The sequence below is a fragment of the Trachypithecus francoisi genome, unplaced genomic scaffold (assembly GCF_009764315.1).
Source record: "Trachypithecus francoisi isolate TF-2019V2 unplaced genomic scaffold, Tfra_2.0 Lachesis_group0, whole genome shotgun sequence".
Lineage (NCBI taxonomy): Eukaryota > Metazoa > Chordata > Mammalia > Primates > Cercopithecidae > Trachypithecus > Trachypithecus francoisi.
The window spans coordinates 157,641,966-157,663,788 of NW_022681453.1; the positions used below are offsets into that span (position 1 = coordinate 157,641,966).

At 38.0% G+C, this 21,823-nt stretch overlaps 1 protein-coding gene across 5 annotated transcripts in view; it reads left to right on the top strand.

Annotated features, from left to right (window-relative positions):
• The window catches only part of STAG1 (stromal antigen 1), a 421,343-nt gene that overhangs the window by 230,488 nt on the left and 169,032 nt on the right, over positions 1–21,823 (top strand). For 4 of the 5 annotated variants that reach the window (XM_033212569.1, XM_033212568.1, XM_033212571.1 and 1 more), the window contains one exon: positions 7,319–7,523. In XM_033212569.1, the coding sequence (XP_033068460.1) occupies positions 7,319–7,523 (205 nt within the window). Of the gene's footprint in view, positions 1–7,318; positions 7,524–10,328; positions 10,472–21,823 lie in introns of those variants that run through there. The other variant, XM_033212572.1, reaches the window with a different exon arrangement.

The following is a 21,823-nucleotide window of genomic DNA, read 5'->3' on the forward strand; positions in this document are numbered from 1 at the left end:
TTTGCTTGTTTGGGAAAAAATTTATTTCTGCATTTATTAAAGATAGTTTTGCTGAATATAGTGCTGTTGACTAGCAGGTTTTTGTTGTTGTTGTTGTTTTCTTTTAGCAGTGTGAATATGTCGTCCCATTCTCTCTGGTCCTGTAAGGTTTCTGCTGAGAAATTTACTGGTAGTCTGATGAAGGTTTCTTTATATGTGACTAGACACTTTTGCTGTTCTTAGAATTCTTTGACTCTAAACAGTTTGACTATAATGTGCCATGAAGACGACCTTTTTGGATCTTAGCTTCTTGTATCTAAATGTCTATATCTCTTGCTAGACTTAGGAGGTTTTCATCTATTCTTTTATTAAGTAAGTTTTAAAATCCTTTCATTCTGTCTTGGCCTTCTGGGACGATTTGAACATGTGGGTGCTCTGTGGTATTTCATATGTCACAAAGGCAGTGTTCATTTTTCTTTATTTTTGTCTGACTGAATTATCTCAGAAGACCTGTGTTCAGGCTCTGATACTCACTTTTCTGCTTGATCCAGTCTTTTGTTGAAGCTTGCAAATGTATTCTTTATTTCATTCAATGAATTATTCAGTTCCAAAATTTGTGGGAGTTTTTTTGTTTTCTTTTGTTTGCCAAGGTCTTTCTCTGTTGCCCAGACTGGAGTGCAGTGGCGTGATCTCTCGGCTCACTGCAACCTCTGCCTCCTGGGCTCACGTGATTCTCCCACTTCAGCCTCCCAAATAGCTGGGACTACAGGCACACACCACCATGCCTGACTAATATTTTGTATTTTTGGTAGAGATGGGGTTTTGCCATGTTGCCCAACCTGGTCTCGAACTCCTGGGCTCAGGGAATCCACCCACCTCAGCCTCCCAAAGTGGTAGGATTATAAGTGCAAGCCACAGCGCCTGACCTGGTTCTTTTTAATGATATCAGTTTCTTTGGTAAATTTTTGGTTTATATCCTGAATTTTTTGCTGAGTCCTCTGTATTGTTTTTCAGAATTCTCTTATATCTCACTGAGCTTCTTTAGAATAAATAATTTGGGTTCCTTTTCCAGGACGTAGTGATTTTTTTTTGGTGGGGGGGGGGGCATCTGTTGCTGGGGAATTATTGTATTCCTTTGGAGATATCAAGTTCCCTTGCTTTTTCATGTTTCCTGTGTCTGTAATTGATATCTGCACATCTGTTATAGCAGTTTGCTTCTTTGAATTGTTTGCTTTTGCATGGAAGGACTTTCTCCTGAAGATGTTAGCTGAAGTGTCCTTTGGGTGGCACTCTTTGGCTTTGATTTTGGATGCGTGCAGTCTCTGGATTATTTCTTGGGTTCTTGGGACACTGGGCAGCCAGTGTGGCATGGGCTGTGAAAGTGGCAGGGCGTCTGTGTCCCAGGAAGTGGGCACTGGTGTTGGCAGTTGCTACAGTGTGCTAGACTGCCAGTCTCCAGGCTCACAAGTGGTGCATACAGGTAGGTGCCACCTGTGGTGGTAGCAGCTGGGTAGGTAGGCTTAATCCTGTACCTGAGAGAAGTGTTCTGATCCCAACATTGGTGTGCTGGGCTGTTCCGTGCTCTGGTATGGGGCTGGGGCAACCAGGGCTGGGTGGGGTTGTCCTCAGGTCCTCTGATAGTGTGTGCAGGTGCCAGATGTGGTAGGCAGGGACGAGGTAATCCCCAGGTTATCAGTGGAATGCTTGTGTAGGGGATGGTGGCAGTTGTGCTGCTACCGTGCTGTTGGTGAGGATAGTGCTGCCTTCAGTGGCAAACAGCCTAGACTGGTAGGTGGAGAACATGTGCACCACGCTTGCCTCCGCACCACTGTGCTAGTGGTAGTAGCCCTTGTCTCAGTTACGTCTGAGATCCGGATGTGGTAGGCCAGGGTCTTTCTTATTTATATCCTGGGGGCAGCAGCTCAATCGTCCGTCTCTTGTGTCTCAGCCCAGCACTCTTGGGCTCCAGGATAGTACGGAGTGTGTCGGGGTTAGAGCTCTAAAATAGTGCCTTGCTGTTGCTGTTCAGGTCTCAGGGAATTTGTGGGACTCGGCATGCGCTTCCTCTTTGGAGCAGTGCTGTTGTACAGTCTCTCGGCAGCTCATTATAGTTTCAGGGCCCATGAGGATCAGGGGGTTCTTCCATTGCTAGAATTGCAGGAGGCCACTGTGGGAATGTAGACAATTGAGGGTCTCTTACTTTTCTTCTCCCCATGTTGAGGAGTCTCTGTTGGCTCTCAAGTGATCCCGGCCAAGCAGGCTGCTTTGCTTTCTTCTCCTTTTTTCCTTTAACTATTTCCTGTCACATTTCTGTTGAATTCCAGTGGATGACCTATTCAGGTTGTGATTTTATGCTTAGTATATGTATGTTTTTCCTTCAGATGGAGTCAAGCTCTGTTGCCCAGGCTGGAGTGCGGTGGTGCATCTCAGCTTACTGCAACCTCCGTCTCCCAGGCTCAAGCGATTCTTGTGCCTTGGCCTCCCAAGTAGCTGGGATTACCAGCGTGACACCATGCCCAGCTGTTTTTTGTTTTGTTTTGTTTTGTTTTTTTAAGTAGAGATAGGGTTTCACTGTGTTATCTGGGCTGGTCTCAAACTCCTGGGCTCAATGGATCCACCCACCTCAGCCTCCCAAAGTGCTGGGATTACAGGCATGAGCCACCACATCTGGCCTGTATACTTAATATTTTTGTTCTTCTTAGTGGATGATGTATGAAATGACACTAACCAGTTATCTTGAAGCCCCTCCCAGGTATAACTTTTTAACAAGGGTTGAATAAACGAACAATTTGGTTTTTCAAACTTTATTTTTATGAGATTAATTTATTTTTGTGTTTGATAAACATTTAGTGAACACTTAATGTAGCCCAACTTTTAGTTGGGAACTGTATATTTAGAGACAGTTGTAGATCATGAGCCTACATCCTAAAGGGGGATAGAGCTTTGTAAACTAATTGCAATTATACCTTGACAAGTTTAATAGCTGAGAAGTATACAAGACTCAGTGAAAACCCAAAGGATAGTTGATTATCTGAAGTGTGAGGGCTTCACAAAATATTTATGCTTAGAATTAGTTTTAAAACATGAATAGAAGTTCCCCAGAAAAACCAGGAAGGAGCTCTATCTTTCAGTGGAGTTTGGGAATATATAGGATCACCTGAGAGAGCGAATCTCAGTCAGGGTTTTCAGTATCCTTAAAGTTTTAATGAAAAGTTGTTCCCATTATGGTGATATATAAGTTCACAGATGTGGTTTTACATCTTAAGCACTGACTATAACATTGTGATAAGTTAGAGAATGGCACTGTAGAATTTGGAATTTCTTCTTTTGATTTCAGGAGTATGGTATGTCCTCACAGATACTTATGTGGATAGTTTCAAACAATTGTTTTTTGTTTTTTTGTTTTTTTGTTTGTTTTTTAAGACAGAGTTTTACTCTGTCACCCATGCTGGAGTGCAGTGGCACAAACTCAGTCTCTGCTCACTGCAGCCTCCACCTCCCAGGTTCATGTGATTCTCATGCCTCAGCCTCCCAAATAGCTGGGATTACAGGCTCATGCCACCATGCCCGGCTAATGTTTGCATTTTTAGTAGAGATGGGGTTTCACCATGTTGGCCAGGATGGTCACAAACTCCTGACCTCAGGTTATCCGGCTGCCTCAACCTTCTAAAGTGCTGAAATTACAGGCATGAGCCACCTTGCCCGGCCTAATGATTCATTCATTTGATCAAGGAATATTTGAGTGTCTATTACTTTCTAAGCATTGAGGATATAGCACTGAATATACCAGGCAAAAAATAATCTTTACCCTCATGGAATTTACATTTTAGTTGGGGGGAAAAAAAACCAATGAATAAAATATCTAAGCAAAATATTATGATATGATAGATGGCAATAAATGCTATGCAGAAAAAAATAAAGCAGAGAAAGAAGAGATTGTGGGGAGGAGAGTTGTTTAATATAAGGAGGTCACTCCACTGCCCATCTTTATACATCTTTTTACATGTCATGTGTAAGTATGTATATAAAGGAGAAATTTATAACTAGTTGTATTAGAGTTAGGAAGCTCTTGAAGTGGATACAGGAAATTTTTTCTTTTTCCAAAAAATTTTTAGAGTGATATTTGCACATGGTACAAATAAAACTAAAAGTTTCAAATGGTATACATTTTTATTCTAGTCAGGAATTGAGTTGAATTGTGTTTTGTTGCTGCTATCACTAATGTATCACAGGTTTCAGATTTCTTTAGTGATGAAGTGCCATTGACTAGTGCTTAGGATACCAAAATTTTTCTCAATGTTCAGGCTTCACCCTCACATACCTCTGCTGTCTGCACCCCAGTGCTACAGAGGGGATCTCTCTCCATACTGTTATCCGTTCCGCTAGTGGTAGACTGGTGTTGCTTATTGCCTGGCGCTATGATGGGGGCATCTATTGTCCTAATCCTCCCTCAGTTTAACTATGCTTTGTGAGCCACCAAGGGGCCTCCTCAGCTTTCCTGTCTCTCCTTTCTGTAGCAGCCAACCTCTGTGTTGTCTGTGGTTGGCGTTCAGTGGGGGCTTCTGCCCTTCTTTCTTCTTCTTCTTCTTTTTAAATATATAAATAGTGCTTTATTGATACAAGGTTAGTTTAAATGGATGCAAAATTGCTGTGTAAAATAAGTGTTTTCAAAATACATTTCTATGGGTAGAGACTATCTTTTAGTAAAAGAGAAGTTATGTATTATCAAAAATATATATTTAGCTTTGGGCAGTAAAACAAAAGGGGATCAGAAGTGTAGCAGTGTGGGCCCTTCCTCCCTGCATAGCTGTTACCAGGAGGCAGCGTGCCTGAAGTAGTACTTTCACTCAGACATACACAGGGCTTACATTAATCACTTGCAGATGCTTTTTTTCTTTTCTTACAGATTTTTCTAGCAAAGTTATTAAACATTCAAAAACTCAAATAATGGGCTCTGCATGGATGTACTCTGAAGTCATGAAACACTTTTACTTAGTTACCTTCACACAGTAAGCCATAACATACAGTTTTTGGCTATTCCCAATTAAGCAACAGTGAAGGGTTCTGCCCCTCTTTTAATACTGGCAAACCTCTCAGTATTGGTATAGGATTCAGGTCTCAGGACATTGTTTTGTCTCCTTCTTTCCCCCCAAGTAGTGGGTGTTTTCTTCTACTCTTCTCTCAGCTGCAGTGGATCTTTGCTGTGCGTTGGGGATGACTCCATTTCTTCATCCTCTTCCCACCAGATTGAGGCTACTTTATAGAAGAGAAGGGTCTAGAGAAGTGAGCCAGACATTTTACCTTTTCCCTGAGAAGTTCAGGATTACCCCCTGTAGACCTGCGTTAACAAGAGAGGTGTTCTTTGTTTTTCTGCCCTGTCCCCAGGCTTTGTTGTGAGTACCTGGTACCTAGTTGAGTCCTGTGGAATATAGTTTTTTGTGTTTTTTTGTTTGTTTGCTTGTTTGTTTGTGTTTGTTTTTGAGACAGGGTCTCTCTCTCTCCTAGGCTAGTCTTCACTAGTGACCACCAGTTGTACCAGAATCATTTACTAAATAATTCATCTTTCTTCACTGCTCATAATTCTTCTCCAACAGTAGGAATGCATTTGTCTCTGAGTAACAGAAAAGCTGACCCATAGTGGCTTAAAACTCAAAGGAGTTTGTCATGTAGAGTAAATGTGGGAGTAGACATCAAGGACCTAGACTTCTCCCATTTTTCTCTTCAACTATTCTTTATCCTCAAACTGGTCCCTTCATGGTTGCAAGATGACTGAACATCCCGCATCATGTATGCATTTCAGATCAGTGAAAAGCAGGAACAAAGGAATAAAGAGATCATAATATCCTATGTCATTCATTTTAAAAGGCTTTTCCAGAAGACTCATCTAGCAAATTACATTTTTTCCCTCAGATATTTCTTACATATTTTCCAGGCTACTCATGTATCTCCTGTCAATTATTCTTCTCTTCAATTCATGAACTGAATTGTTTAATTAAGAAATCAAATATTTTAGTTCCTTAGGGGTTTTGTTTGTTTGTTGTACTACATTTGAATCTATTGAAGTATGCTGCTTTTTCAGGTTTTCCGAAGTGCGGATTATTCTGCCTTCCCTTCCTTGCTTGATGTTGGGCCTGTTTAGGTCGTTTATTTTCTTTGTAACTTCCCTTAGGCCCAGGTTCAGTTGTTGTGGATAACAAAATGGCTAATTCTCAGTTGGTATAAAACAAGAGGAACTCTACTGTAGTGGGGTTTTGTGATATAAAAGCAGCAGGTAGGCTGGTGAGATACCTTTAGGAAGCATCTTTGCTTTCTAGTCTATGTAACTTCTCCAATCTATATTCACACTCCTAGTCATGTAGTGCTCCCTACAACTCATCTAACACCAACATTAACTTTCTTTTGGGGTTTTCACTCTGAGTCCAGTCTCTTGTAGTGTCTGCTTTTTGTTACCTGTTCTTGGGATCTGCTATTCCATATATCACACTAGTTCTCTTTCCTATGACTCCAGCAGAGCTCAAGGCCTCACTTATAAACAAATTTGCCTAGCAGCACTTTGTTCTAAAAAAGACAAAAAGCTGCACATTGAGAATATTCAGGCAACCATGTTCACAGAATTCCTCATTCTCTGCCTTGTTAAATTCCATTTCTGTACTAAAGTGTCTTAAGATAGAGAGGGAAACTTCTAGCCAATTGGGTTGTACTCTAAGTTTTGTGTTTTAAACAAGATGACACAACCTGGTGATATCAAAAACTCAGATTGTTTTCTTAGAAAAGTTAATCATTCCAGTGTATGAAGTGGAATTAAAATCAAGTTCGTAGAAAAATTTGAAGAAATTTGGTTGGAGTTTAGGATGTATAAGATTATTTTTGGACTTCCCAATGAAATGCTTACACTTTTGAAATTAACACTTTTTAAAAATTGAATTTAAAACATTGAAAGATGTGATATGACACAGGTATCATTATTACTTTGATCAAAATTCAAATGGCAATCATCCTTTCTGGTCTAAACTTTGAAAATTTTTTTTTACTATTTCAAATTATCTCAACTAAGATCCAAATACAACAAACTAGACTATTATTTTCAACGAAAGGCTTAGAATGATAAAGTGGATGCTGTTTCTAAAATAGTAATTTTGAGTACTTTAAGAATTACTTAGTTGTGGCAGATCAAAACCAAATAAAGATAAAGCAATCAAATGTACTATGAAAGTCACCTATTTCTTTCTGTAATGACTTTGCAAAAAAGGGTTCCTATGTAGGTAGGAAGGAAAAAAAAAAGCTTTGATCAAACTGCTATAATATGACATGCTTAATGTGTTTCTTTTCTGTTTTTTAGGACAGTGGTGATTATCCTCTTACTATGCCTGGACCTCAGTGGAAAAAATTTCGTTCAAACTTTTGTGAATTTATTGGAGTCCTGATTCGACAGTGTCAGTATAGCATAATTTATGATGAGTATATGATGGACACAGTAATCTCCCTTTTGACGGGTTTGTCAGACTCCCAGGTCAGAGCTTTTAGGCATACAAGTACCCTGGCTGGTAAGTAATCAACATTTTATTTCCTTTTCATTTAGTTTTGTTGAATATGTTTTATTCTGATTAAAAACTTAATGAGAATAAGATGTAATTAAAACTTTAATTAGAATAAAACTTTCATTTGAATAGTTTTTGTTAAAATTTATGCCTGTTTTGATAACTGGCATTTGATAACCTCAAGAATGAAAATTGAAATTTTCTGGCCATTGTCATCAAATGTCTGTCTGAATGTTTAGTTACTAATGTACATCCTTATTTGTAACTGAAGAAATTTTAAGAGACCACTAGGCCAAATTCTTTGGAAAACCCAAGTAATAATAGTTGAAATTCCAAATTTATTCTTTTTTTTTAATTGCATAATTACATTGTTTCATTGCTCATTATAGATAAGTGGGTAAATACTTGTTTATATATTTGAAACAATTCCATCCATTAGGGCAACAAACATTCTTCTATTCCTAGTGCTATAATAACTTAAACATACTCAAATATTAACGTATTTAAAATCAGTTCTTAAGGTAGGCTATAGATAATTTGAAGAACTAACAGATTAGTATTCACTTTTGCTTTATTTTAGAGGTATTATGACAACTTGTCAACCAACTATATTCGTTTTTTTCTTGACTTTCAGTAACGAGGTAATTTTCTTATTTTAGCAATTGTTCTATTTTTCCTTCACTGCTTTAACTGTGCCTACCTAAAATGACTATTTTTTTTTCATTCATAATGGAGTGTGTTTGTATACTCGTTGGGTGTTCATAATTGTATGTTTAAATAATCCCAAATTACATCTTTTTTAGTAGCAGTAACTTTGCCTATATTCATCTTACTTATCATGACAACCCAGATTTAGATTCATTAATTACATTTTATTTTGCATGTAAATTTTAATTTCTCATTTATCTAATTTATTTAAAGGTCTGTTCTTCAAACTTTAGCACACACCAGAATCACCTACAGAGCTTGTTGAAACAGATTGCTGGGCAAGAAGTTCCCAGGCAATGTTGATGCTGGTGATTTGGGAACTACATGTTGCAGATGTCTGCTTTAAAATTTTGTTATTTTTTTTTTTGGCTTAACCTGTTGTCCAAAGCCAATAAGATAATAACTGGAGTCATCTATATGTTTTTACATTCTTTTTTCCCAATTCTCATTTTTCCCTTACTCAGTTAATTCATATTAACTCATATTAGTGTTTATTATTCTGTTAGTTACAGTCCTAACCAAATAAACATGAAGCACAGTTTGTTTTTTCTGAGAGTATTCTTTTCTCATTATTAGGAAGAGAAGGAAATATTTTACCCAATTTTATCTGTTTTCAAAATATTAAAAATATAATTTGTTGAAAAATACTTATGTAGAACATACATCAGATACAGTTTATACTGTGTTTTGAGAGTATCTTCTTAAAAAGTTACTGTAAAAATACTGTTTATTATTCAAACAGTTATATAATGTTATACTTTTTTTTTCTAATTCCACAGCCTTTAGTAGTATCCTCTGCATTTGGTCCTTGCTTTTTTTCTTTTCTTTCTGTTTTCTATTCCTTTTTATCTTACTTTCTTCTTTCTGTGCACAGTAATGCCCATTTACCTGGTTGTCACATGCATAGGAAATTCAGCAATTTGGGAAAAAAAAAAACCAAAACTTAAAAATGAAGTAGAAATTGCTTGTAAATAACCAATTTTGCTGTCATAAAAATTAATGAATTTACTTTGATACAGAAGTTATTATCTGGGTTTCCCAAGGCCAAGAGAGAAGGAGAAGCAACAAGTTAATTGAGGGCTGATAGTATTGTGAAATGACTGTTTAAAATAAGAAGACACAAAAATTAGTTTACAGATCTCAAGATAGAGCACAATCTTTGGCTTCTCTGTAGGGGCAAGCTACCTTTCTTTAATCTAGAAACTTGTGTGCATTCTGTTTAAAAGATTAATTGTATGCCATTTACTCTAAGAACACAAGAGGAGTGCTATATCATAGAAATATGCACAATATTTTGACTCTTAAAACATTGTTTTAATTTTATGAACAATGCACTTTAAGTCATTTGCATTTGTCCTTCACTGCCATGTAAATGCAGTATTACTGTATTTTACTGCCTTTGTGATAGTCCATTTCAGTTCTCCTTTTCATTTGTTCATTTTTAGTAACTTTCATTGTATTGTTTTCTCTATACTTATCCCTTTGGTTATCTCCATCTGCTAATCTTATATATGTTTAAATATATTTTCATTATGGCTTTCTTCCTATTCATTTTGAATTGAGTGTCTCCTGCCTCCCCCATTGCCTTTCTGTGTCTCTTTTCCACAATCCACCTGTGTTCATCATAACTTTTAAAACTACTTGATGAATGTGGTTTTGTTTTTACCTATGTTCTTTTTATATTAATATCATCATGTAGCCTATTTAAATTTGAAATTATTTTTCAAAATCAGATATCAAAAAGCAAGGTAAACAACATATGTTTATACCAAATTTTCAAAGGATAAAACTGACTTTTCGGTTCTCTCAATTTACTTTAAAATATTACTGTAATTCCCATGTGTCTACGCTAATTGATGGTCATATCTTCCAAGGCTCATTTGTATAAAATGTGAGACATAGCAGTCACCTACCCTTCAACAAAGCACAGAGGGCTTGCTGAGAACTTAATTCCAGGCTGGACAACAGTTATCCATCTTTTCAAGGACATTTTGTTCTCATCTGTGCCCTCTTCTTATTTTTAATGATATATGTACGAGGAATAGATTAAAAGATAATCATTTTTATTCACTTTGCAGGACAAGTCTTGGGGACTAGATAAAATGGGCAGGAACATTTAATCCTCTGCTTCAAAGACTATGTGCATGGACAGTTACAAGGCAGTTATGGCCAGATATGATTATCGGCTTTGGAATAAAATGCTCCTTGACATTGCTTATATCTTAGCTGAGAAGAGAGACCATCAGGTTAGTTATTTTGTAGGGTACAGATGTGATGAGTTCCAGAGCTTCATAAGTCATCAGAGTGGTCTTATCAGTAGTATTTTTAATCTGTTTTCCAAATATCCCATTTTCTTGTTATGAATTAAATATGTGTCCCTATTGTCAGTGTTTATGCATTGCATTTAATTGTATACTTTCACTACATTTTTATTAAAAGTTTTTTTTATCATTATGTAGTTCTTTATGTCTGTTTATTCCACATACATAAGTATATTCTTATTTTTCCATTGGAGGTAAACTCTCTTTTTAGAATACATTTTACCATTAAATTTAAAGAGACTGTTAACAATTAAATTTTATATTTTCTTTAATCCTTTCGTTGGAATTTTCAAACATACTGTCCTAGTTATTTGACCCATTTTAATAAAGAAGCTTTACATTAAAGTATAGTTTTTATTAACTATTGATCTTTAGAACTAAGTGCCCTTATTTTTATTTGAAATAGCTATCTCAGTTGGACATAGTAGTACAGTTTGTGGATTTAATTTACGTAAGAAACATTGTGTCATAATTATTTTGGTGGATTTACAATCTGAGACTGGGAACTTTTTTTTTCAAATTTGATGACATTTTTATTTTTTGAGGGAATATTTTCTTTTTAAGGTCAAAAATAGATAAGATTTTCTTTGTTTTACCACTTTGTTGTTTGGTATTATGAAGATAATATTACTCTCAATCACTTTTCAGGATTATGTTTATTTTTAGGCATTTGCTTTTAAAATGTACACCAATACTTTACAACTTGTTGACTTCAAATTTTTGTTAGAGGGCAACATTCAGGATGAGTAATGTTGGGTAATGTTTTAATTTTTTGTTACTTTCTCACATAATTTTCTGTGATGTTATAAATATATTAATGCTGGCTATCTCTGACTTCTAAAGAGAAAATTCTAATTTGAACAAAGGGGAGTTAAAATACAAAATTTATATTAATGATGACATGATGATTGATTCTATTCTCTTTTTTCCCTCCGAAAATGAATTTGTGAAAAAATTAGAAAATGTGGTCAAGATCATCACGAGGCCAGTCTTCATCAGTGCTTATCAATAAGTCACTCTCAGACTCCTGAGGGATAAACATTTCTTTATACCTTATGGTTGATTTTATATTGACATATGGTTCATTATTGATCAACATTTCTTACAGAGTCAGCATCTCCGGACTTTTCCTCTGAGGAAAGAAATGACATATGAAATTGCTTTAATTTATAATCAGAGGCTGAAAATAATTTTGCCTCAGAAAATTGAAGTCTTTTTATTTGGCCTTCAGTTGCTAAAACCATGTAATACTGTGGTTGATAGAATGGGTTCTGGAGTGACTGTCTGAATTCATATTTGTCTCTGCCTTTTACTAGTTGGATAACCTTGGACAAGTCCTTAACATAGCTGGTCTTACTCTCTTTATTTGCAAAGTGGGAAAGAAGAGATTAGGAGAGCTTGGGACAATGCTTGGCATTTAGTAAGCTCCTGCTATTATTCTATTATTCTTTAATGACAAAAAAGGATAATAGTATTTACCAATATTTCCCTTCATTTATGGTTTTACTCAGAATTTATTGATTTGCTTATTCTGTTTTAATAAAAAGTAATAAGACATGGCAGACATGGGGAAATCAGAAATAAACAAGTAGATAAACTTTTAAGAACCACTGTTAAGAAAATGAACGGCATACATTTTCTTATCTTTTGCTTTTTGTAATGCATGTTTATTTTCGATTCTCACTCTGTTGCCCAGGCTGCAGTGCAGTGGCATCGTTTTATTTCACTGCAAACCCCACTTCCCAGGCTCAAGTGATCCTTCCACCTCAGCATCCCGAGTAGCTGGGACCACAGGCGCATGCCACCACACTCGGCTAATTTTTTTGTAGTTTTTGTAGAGTTGGGATTTCGCCATGTTGTTCACGGTCTTGAACTCCTGAACTCAAGCAGTTTGCATACCACGGTCTCTGAAAGTGCTGGGATTACCACCACACCCACCCTGCATTTTCATTTTACTTATCTTTGGCTCTCAGTACCCATATTCTGTTTATTAAATTCAATAATTATTTAATAATTTTTAACCACACAGAATATTTCTGGTTTCTATGGTTAAGATGTGAAAATTTTAGGGCAATCTGGTATTATCAAAGAATAGACCATGTAGTATAAATAATTGCTCTTTTTGTATTTACATTTTTTATATTCATTTTTCAAAATTCTTCTAGAGTTTGACCTTTTCATTGCTTTGTACTTTTACTTTATCTTACTTTACTTTTTCACCGTTGTGTTTTTCACCCCTCCTCCAGATATAAAACCTTATTCAATTTTCTAGGGTTTGTATACAATAGACCTCTGATGTTCTCGTGGGATTAATGCCCAATAATTGGCCAAATCTGTAAATACCACTGTATCATGTAGTTATACCCATAAAATAAAGTATAACTGTAAAATGTGATTACTATTTTGAATCTGCATGTTTAGGTCTAGAATAACTTTTGAAATTTTCTAACTGAAGAACTATCATTTTTCTTAGATTATTCTCTTTTACATTCTATCATTGGTTCTGAAAATCAGCTTTCTTTTGGCAGCCAGTTTTTGTAAAGAAACAAAGATTTTTAAAATTACTTTATAAGCATTACGTATCTTGAATTTATTGGTGACTTTGGACAAATTATGTAACTCCTTTGCCTTTCATCTGTATAGCATAGATACTAATAGTTCTTTCTCACAGTAGTATTGGGAAGCTTAAATAAAATAATTTATCTTTTGTTTCCTGAGTCATATAGATGAAATAATTTATGTTAAATATGTAACATACATCAGTCACTCAGTAATTGTCTAATGTTGTTTTTTGTTGTTATTGTTTTCGAGATGGAGTCTTGCTCTGTTGCCCAGGCTGGAGTGCAGTGGCACAATCTCGACTCACTGCAACCTCCCTCTCCTGAGTTCAAGCGATTCTCCTCCCTCAGCCTCCTGATAGCTGGGACCACAGGCGTGTGCTACCACACCCAGCTAATTTTTGTATTTTTAGGAGAGATGGGGTTTCATCATGTTAGCCAGGCTAGTCTCGATCTCCTGACCTCGGGCAATCCACCCACCTCAGCCTCTCAAAGTGTTGGGATTACAGACTTCAGCAACCATGTCCAGCCCAATGTTGTGATTTTTTTTTTTTAATTATACTTTTTAAATTGTACTTTGGCCGGGCGCGGTGGCTCAAGCCTGTAATCCCAGCACTTTGGGAGGCCGAGACGGGCGGATCACGAGGTCGGGAGATCGAGACCACCCTGGCTAACCCAGTGAAACCCCGTCTCTACTAAAAAATACAGAAAAAAAAAAAAAAAAAAAAAAACTAGCCGGGCGAGGTGGCAGGCGCCTGTAGTCCCAGCTACTCGGGAGACTGAGGCAGGAGAATGGTGGGAACCTGGGAGGCGGAGCTTGCAGTGAGCTGAGATCCGGCCACTGCCCTCCAGCCTGGGCGACAGAGCGAGACTCCGTCTCAAAAAAAAAAAAAATTGTACTTTAAGTTCTAGAGTACGTGTGTAAAACGTGCAGGTTTGTTACATAGGTATACATGTGTCATGTTGGTTTGCTGCACCCGTTAACTCATCATTTACATTAGGTATTTCTCCTAATGCTATACCTCCCCCTACCCCCGACCCCATGACAGGCCCCGGGGTGTGACGTTCCCCGCCCTGTGTCCAAGTGTTCTCATTGTTCATTTCCCAACTATGAGTGAGAACATGCGGTGTTTGGTTTTCTCTCCTTGTGGTAGTTTGCTCAGAATGATGGTTTCCAGCTGCATCCATGTCCCTGCAAAGGACATGAACTCGTCCTTTTTTATGACTGCAGAGTATTCCATGCTTTATATGTGCCACATTTTCTTAATCCAGCCTATTATTGATGGACATTTAGGTTGGTTCTAAGTCTTTACTATTGTGAATATTGCCACAATAAACATAAGTGTGCATGTGTCTTTATAGTAACATGATTTATAATCCTTTGGGTATATACCCAGTAATGGGATGGCTGGGTCAAATGGTATTTCTAGTTGTAGATCCTTGAGGAATCGCCACACTGTCTTCCACAATGATTGAACTAGTTTACACTCCCACCAGCAGTGTAAAAGCGTTCCTATCTCTACACCCCCTCTCTAGCATCTGTTGTTTCCTGACTTTTTAATGATCGCCATTCTGACTAGTGTGAGATGGTATCTTATTGTGGTTTTGATTTGCATTTCTCTGATGGCCAGTGATGATGAGCATTTTTTCATGTGTCTGTTGGCTGCATAAATGTCTTCTTTGAGAAGTGTCTCTTCATATCCTTGTGATTTTAATATAGAGAACAGCAAAGCTTATTTGGTTTGGTTGTAAAGAGGGCAGTTAACTTGAAAAATTTTTGAACATATTTTTCGTTTTCATATTGTACACTAGAATATTTTCAGTATATATAAAATTACGTATACTACTTATAGAGAATTCAGAAAAAGAGAAAAGTACAAAAATAAAAATTCTCTATAATGGTCCCATCTTATGACTATGCCATAATTTGTTGTTATTTTAAGTTTATTTGTCATGTGTACTTGTGAAGCTTTTTTGTTTTATTTTTAAACAAGTGTTCTAATCAATTTTTTGACTTTTCTTGCTTTTAATTTTTTTAAATCGTGCCTCATTTTCTAAAATTTATATACTCTTTAATTCTATTTCTGCTGTTTGAATTTTTTGTCTTTCTTTTTTAGATCCTCTATCATCTTTCGTTTTCTTTCTTCTTAATTTGTTCTCTCCTTTTTGTGTAGCATATTTTCTGATAGTTTCTTGAGAAAAAGGGAATTCGGGAAATATGTATTTGAGACTTTACATGCCTGAAAAATATATTGTAGCTTCTTGCTTAATAGTTTGACCCAATATAAATTTCATAATTGAAAATTATTTTTCTAAGAATTTATTTCTAGTTTCCAGCGTTGCCATTGAGAAGTCCAATGCTAATTTTAGACTTGTTCTTGTGATCCTGTTTTTTGTCTTTGGAAGCTTTGCGATTTTTGTTTGTTTGTTTGTTTGTTACTGAAATTTCATGATGATATCCTGAACTTTTGTAATGATACACTGTTATGTATGTTTATTTTCCATTTCTTTGTCCTTTCTGTCCATTGTATTACCTCATGTTTATTAAACTTAATTTTGAGTATCCTTTTACATTTCTAAGAGTTCTTTCTTATTTTCCAAGTCTTCCTCTCTTTTTTTGAGATGGAGTCTGGAGTACGGTGGCATGATCTCGGCTCACTATGACCTACGCCTCCTGGATTCAAGGGATTCTCTCACCTCAACCTCCTGAGTAGCTGAGATTACAGGCATGTGTCACCATGCCTGGCTAATTTTTGTAGTTTTAGCAGAGATGTGGTTTCACCATTTTGGCCAGGTTGGTCTCAAACTCCTGACCTCAGGTGATCTGCCCGCCTCAGCCTCCCCAAAGTGCTGGGATTACAGGTGTGAGCCACAACACCTGGCCGAAGTCTCCCTTTTTTAAACATTCTGTGTTTCATAGGTACCTTTTCTTTGATGATATTATTTCTCTGAGGTTTTCTTCTGCTGTCAGTCCTAACCTTTTTTCTTCTTCTTCTCTGCTTTTTAAACTGTCTTTCATATTGGACATTTTCCTTAAATATGTGTTTCTTGGCTCTGTAGTCATTGTTGATAGTGAGATACTAAAAAGCTCAATAGCAGAGGGGTGTGTGTGTGCACCTCTGTCATGGTGGGACATTGACTCTGGCTTCCAGATTGGTGACATCACTATCGAGCAGTCTGGTGGTCAGTTAGTATTTTTTTATAGACCCTCAAATGTTGGTAGTGATAATTGTCTTCCCTGGAGAAGTTCAGCCTCTGCAGAAGGATCTTCCAGTCCACTTAAGCTTGACTGCTGTCTGCTCTTTTGGAGTTGGGTAGAACGAAGAAACACTGAGGGCACTCACACAAGCCAAACATAATCACACATATATGTCTGATGACTCTGGATTTCTGGTTTATTTTCTTGAGAAGATAAATGTCTGGACTTCCAAAATGAATGGTCATAAAGGAATTTCTTGACTGCCTGGCTTGGAGTAGAGAGTTGGGGATTTAATTGCTTATTATACAGACTTTGAGATGATATTCCTAGTTTCAGACCATAACACACTTCATCTTCTATGGAACCTGCTACTGATACCTGATGGTGTCTGGATTCTACTGAGCAAAATAGCTTATTTTTATTTTTGAGACAGGGTCTTGCTGTGTCACCCAGGCTGGAGTGCAATTGCATAATTACAACTCACTGCAGCCTCAACCTCTTGGGCTAAATTAATCCTCCTGCCTTAGCCTCCTGAAGCTGGGACTATAGGCATGTGCCACCACACCTGGCTAATTTTCCTTTTCTTTCTTTTTTTTTTTTAATTTTTTTCTGTTTTTTATTTTTTGTAGAGAAGAGGTCTTAGTGTGTTGCCTAGTCTGGTTCAAATTCCTAGGCTCAAGCCTTCCTCCCACCTTGACCTCCCAAAGTGCTAGGATTATAGGTATGCCCCCCACTGCACGCCCAGTGCTCATTTTTCTTAGAGATATGGTTGTCATGCTTTTTCTACCCTTTCTTTGATTTTTAATGATCTCTGCTCATCCTCCTGCTGTCCATATTCATATATTCTTATATTGTGGCTAGGGATTGCATGTTTTTTCTGAGTTTATTGAATATGGATGAAAAGTGTTTTTTTAACTTTTATTTGATGTTCAGGGGTACATGTGCAGGTTTGTTATATAGGTAAGCTCATGTCACAGGGACTTGTACAGATTATTTTGTCACCCAGGATTAAGCCTAGTGCCCATTAGTTACATTTCCTGATTCTCTCCCTCCTCCAGACCTCCCACCTCCGTTAGACCCCACTGTCTGTTGTTTCCGTCTGTGTGTTCATGTGTTCTTATCATTTAGCTCCCACTTACAAGTGAGAACATGAGGTATTTGGTTTTCCTGCATTAGTTTGCTAAGGATAATGGCCTCCAGCTCCATCCATGTCCCTGCAAAAGACATGATCTTGTTCTTTTTTATGGCTGCAGAGCCTTCCATGTTGTATATGGACCACATTTTCTTTAACCAGTCTACCATTGCTGGGCATTAAGGTTGATTCCATGTCTTTACTATTATGCATAGTGCTGCAGTGAACATATGCATGCATGTGGCTTTATGATAGAATGATTTATATTCCTTTGAGTATTGTATTAGTCTGTTTTCATACTGCTATAAAGAATTCCCCAAGACTAGGTAATTCATAAAGGCAAGAGATTTAATTGACACACAGTTCTGCATTGCTGGGGAAGCCTCAGGAAACTTAGAATCATGGCGGAAGGCAAAGGAGAAGCAGGCACATTCTTCACAGGGCAGCAGGATGGGAATGAGTACAAGCAGGGGAAATGCCAGAGGCATATAAAACCATCAGATATCAGGCCAGGTGCAGTGGCTCATGCCTGCAATCCCAGCACTTTGGGAGGCCGAGACAGGTGGATTACTTCAGGTCAGGAGTTTGAGACTAGCCTGGCCAACATAATAAAACCCATCTCTACTAAAAATACAAAATTAGCCAGGCGTGGTGGTGTGTCCTGTAATCCCAGCTACAAGGCTGAGGCAGAAGAATCACTTGAACCTGGGAGGTGGAGGTTGCAGTGAGTCAAGATCGCACCACTGCACTCCAGCCTGGGCAACAGAGCAAGACTCCATCTCAAAAAGAAAAAATAAAAATAACCTAGCTGGGCATGGTGGCATGCACCTGTAATTCCAGCTACTCTGGAGGCTGAGGCAGGAGAATCACTTGAACCCAGAAGGTGGAGGTTTCAGTGAGCTGAGATCGCACCATTGCACTCACAGCCTTAGTGACACAGCGAGACTCCATCTCAAAACACACACACGGCCGGGCGCGGTGGCTCAAGCCTGTAATCCCAGCACTTTGGGAGGCCGAGACGGGCGGATCACGAGGTCAGGAGATCGAGACCATCCTGGCTAACACGGTGAAACCCCGTCTCTACTAAAAAAATACAAAAACTAGCCGGGCGAGGTGGCGGGCGCCTGTAGTCCCAGCTACTCAGGAGGCTGAGGCAGGAGAATGGCGTAAACCTGGGAGACGGAGCTTGCAGTGAGCTGAGATCCGGCCACTGCACTCCAGTCCGGGCGACAGAGCGAGACTCCGCCTCAAAAAAAAAAAAAAAAAAAAAAAAAAAAACACACACACACACACACACACACACACACCCCATCAGATCTCGTGAGAACTCACTATCGGCTGGGTGCAATGGCTCACGCCTATAATGCTAGCACTTTTAGAGGCCAAGGAGGGCAGACCGTTCGAGACCAGCCTGGCCAACATGGTGAAAGCCCCGTCTCTACTAAAAATACAAAAATTAGCTGGGCCGGTGGTGGGCGCCTGTAATTTCAGCTACTAGGGAGGCTGGGAGGCGGCGGTTGCAGTGAGCCAAAATTGCACTACTGCACTCCCGTCTAGGCAACAGAACGAGACTCTTTCTCAAAAAGTTAAAAAAAAAATTCAAAGAACTCACTATCATGAGAACAGCATCTGGGAAACTGCCCCCATGATCCCAGTTACCTCTACCTGGTCCCACTTTGGCATGTGGGGCGATTATGGGGATTACAATTCAAGGTAAGATTTGGGTGGAGACACAGAGCCAAACCATATCAGGTATATACCCAGTATTGGGATTGATGGGTTGAATGGTAGTTCTGTTTTTAGGTCTTTGTGGAACTGCCACACTGCTTTCCAGAAAAATTGTTTTTTAAGAGATAAATGGATTTGTTAAATCTATATCATTTGGAAACTAGTAGTTTGTCATAAGATCCCTTTAAAAAAAATAAGCATTGTAAAAATAAAGTACTATAATCACCTCTCTCTTAAAAAATCTAGTTTGTTCCACTATATCAGACATATTTCCAGGGTGTATAATAATAGTTTTCAAAGGTATAATAGGTGTCACTAAATATAAATGCAGTTTTTTACTTTTTATGTTTAGCAAGACAGAAATGCGAATTGTTGGTTATTGATTAAAAGGGTCAATGTCCTCAGTCTTCGTTTTAGGCATCCCATTTCCTGTTGAACTCTCCTTTTGTTCCAGTGTTTTCTTCTGTGTTTCCACTCTACTGTTTTTTTTAATTGTGATTTTAAATACTTTGACACTGTATTTTTAATGTTCTTCACACTCTTCATGTCCTCACTGCCTTTATTTTTCCCACTTAGATTTTATCATTCTTTATTATAATCACATCCTCCTTCATACCGTCAACTTCCTTGATTCAGTCTGTCCCATACCTGCACCAGAGCTGAAAATGGCTGGAGAAAAATACATACCCTAAGGGCTGGGCTTTTACCTTTTTTCCCAAGTGGTCCCTTAATGCTGCCTAGCAATCCCCTTAGAGTATTATACTCCAGGATTATTTCCACATCCTAACAAAATTGTTATACTTTCTCCTCAAAGCTACATTTCCTATCTAGTCTTCACATTTAGCTGATTATCTTGCCTGTTTAATCGAGATAGTCGAAAGAGAATCCTTCAGGGATTAAACCTACCTATCTAGCTGCAGTTATACTAATATCCTCTATCCGTTTTATTACTACAGTGGCCTGTAAGGCCAATCCTTGTATTTGTGCAGTGAGTCTGATCCGTTTTCACCTTCTCAAGACCTTTGTCTCTCAAGTTGTTCTCACTCTCGTTACTTCAAAATTTCCCCCTTTTATTAGATAACTGTTACTATTTTGCTAACATACTCTTAACAACTCCCATCTTTTAGGAAGCCTTTGTGTTCTCCGTTCCCCCAGAGAAACAGAACTAAGAGATATTCTTGCATCTCTCTCTGTCTCTCTCTGTCTCTGTCTCTCTCTCTGTCTCTCTGTCTCTCTCTGTCTTTGTCTCTCTCTCTCTCTCTCTCTCACACACACACACACACACACACATTTCATTTCATTGATGTGGTTCAGCACAATTGTGGGAACTTGCAAATTGGAGATTTGTAGGGTAGTCCAACAAGCTGGAAATCAGGCGGGAGTCATGCAGTCTTGAGTCTGAGATCTGTGGAGCAGGCTAGAAGCTCAGGATTTTATTTACGTATTTATTTGTTTTAGAGATAGGATCTCACGCTGTCACCCACGCTGAAGTACAGTGGCACAGCCATAGCTCACTACAATCTTGAACTCCTGCGTTTATGTAATCCTCCCACCTTGGCCTTCCCAGTAGCTGAAACTACAGGTGCACGTCTCCATGATCGGGTAGTTTTTAAATTTTTTATAGAGATGGAGTCTTGCTATGTTACCCAGGCTGGTCTTGAACTCCTGACCTCAAGTAATCCTGACCTCAAATAATCCTTTCACCTCTGCCTCCCAAAGGTCTGGGATTACAGACGTGAGCCATTATGCTCAGCCTAGGACTTGATGTTGCAGCCTTGAGGCAAACATTTCCTCTCTAGAAAACCTGTTTTTTCTCTAAAGTTTTCAACTGATTGCATGAGACCCACTCACATTATTGAGGGTAATCTCCTTTATTTAAAGGAGATTGTAGATGTTAATCATACAAAATATATACAAAATTCTTTCAAGGTGATACCTGCGTTAGTGTTTGATTAAGTAATTGACCATGATAGTCTAGCCTCGCCTGGACACATAAGACTAACCATTACACTGTACCTTGTTTCCTCACATCCCTCTAGCTCCAGTCTCATTTTTCTCCTTTTCTTTACAGCAAATCTCAGAATTATTTATATTCACTCTCTCCACTCAGTCTTCTCCTATTAGGTTTCTGTCTCTACCACTTCACTGCCTCTCCTGTTGAGGTCAGCAGTTACCTTCTTATTGCCCAAATCAGTGAGCAGCTCCAGTTGTCATCTTTTTTTCCTTTGGAAAGACACAGCTACCTTTTTTTCTTTTTGGAACACCATCTTCACTTGTTTTCTGGAATACCACATTGTCCTGGTGATTTTAGAAAGCTAAACTGCAAATACTGAATTATCTTGAGACTCAATCTTCAGTTTTTTTTATGCATTCACTCCTAATTGAATAAAGTGAAAACCAATTTCATAGACATTATTTTTATTTAAAAATATTGATGAGGGGGAAAATTATAGTTACATGATTTAAAATTCAGAGTATGCCAGGCGCTATGGTTCATCCCTGTAATCCCAACACTTTGGCTGATGTGGGAGGATCACTTGAGGCCAGGAGTTCAAGACCAACCTGGGCAATATAGTGGGACCCTCATCTGTACCAAAAACAAAAAAATTTTTTTTTGTTAATTAGCTGGGCATGGTGGTAGTTGTAGTCCCAGCTACTCA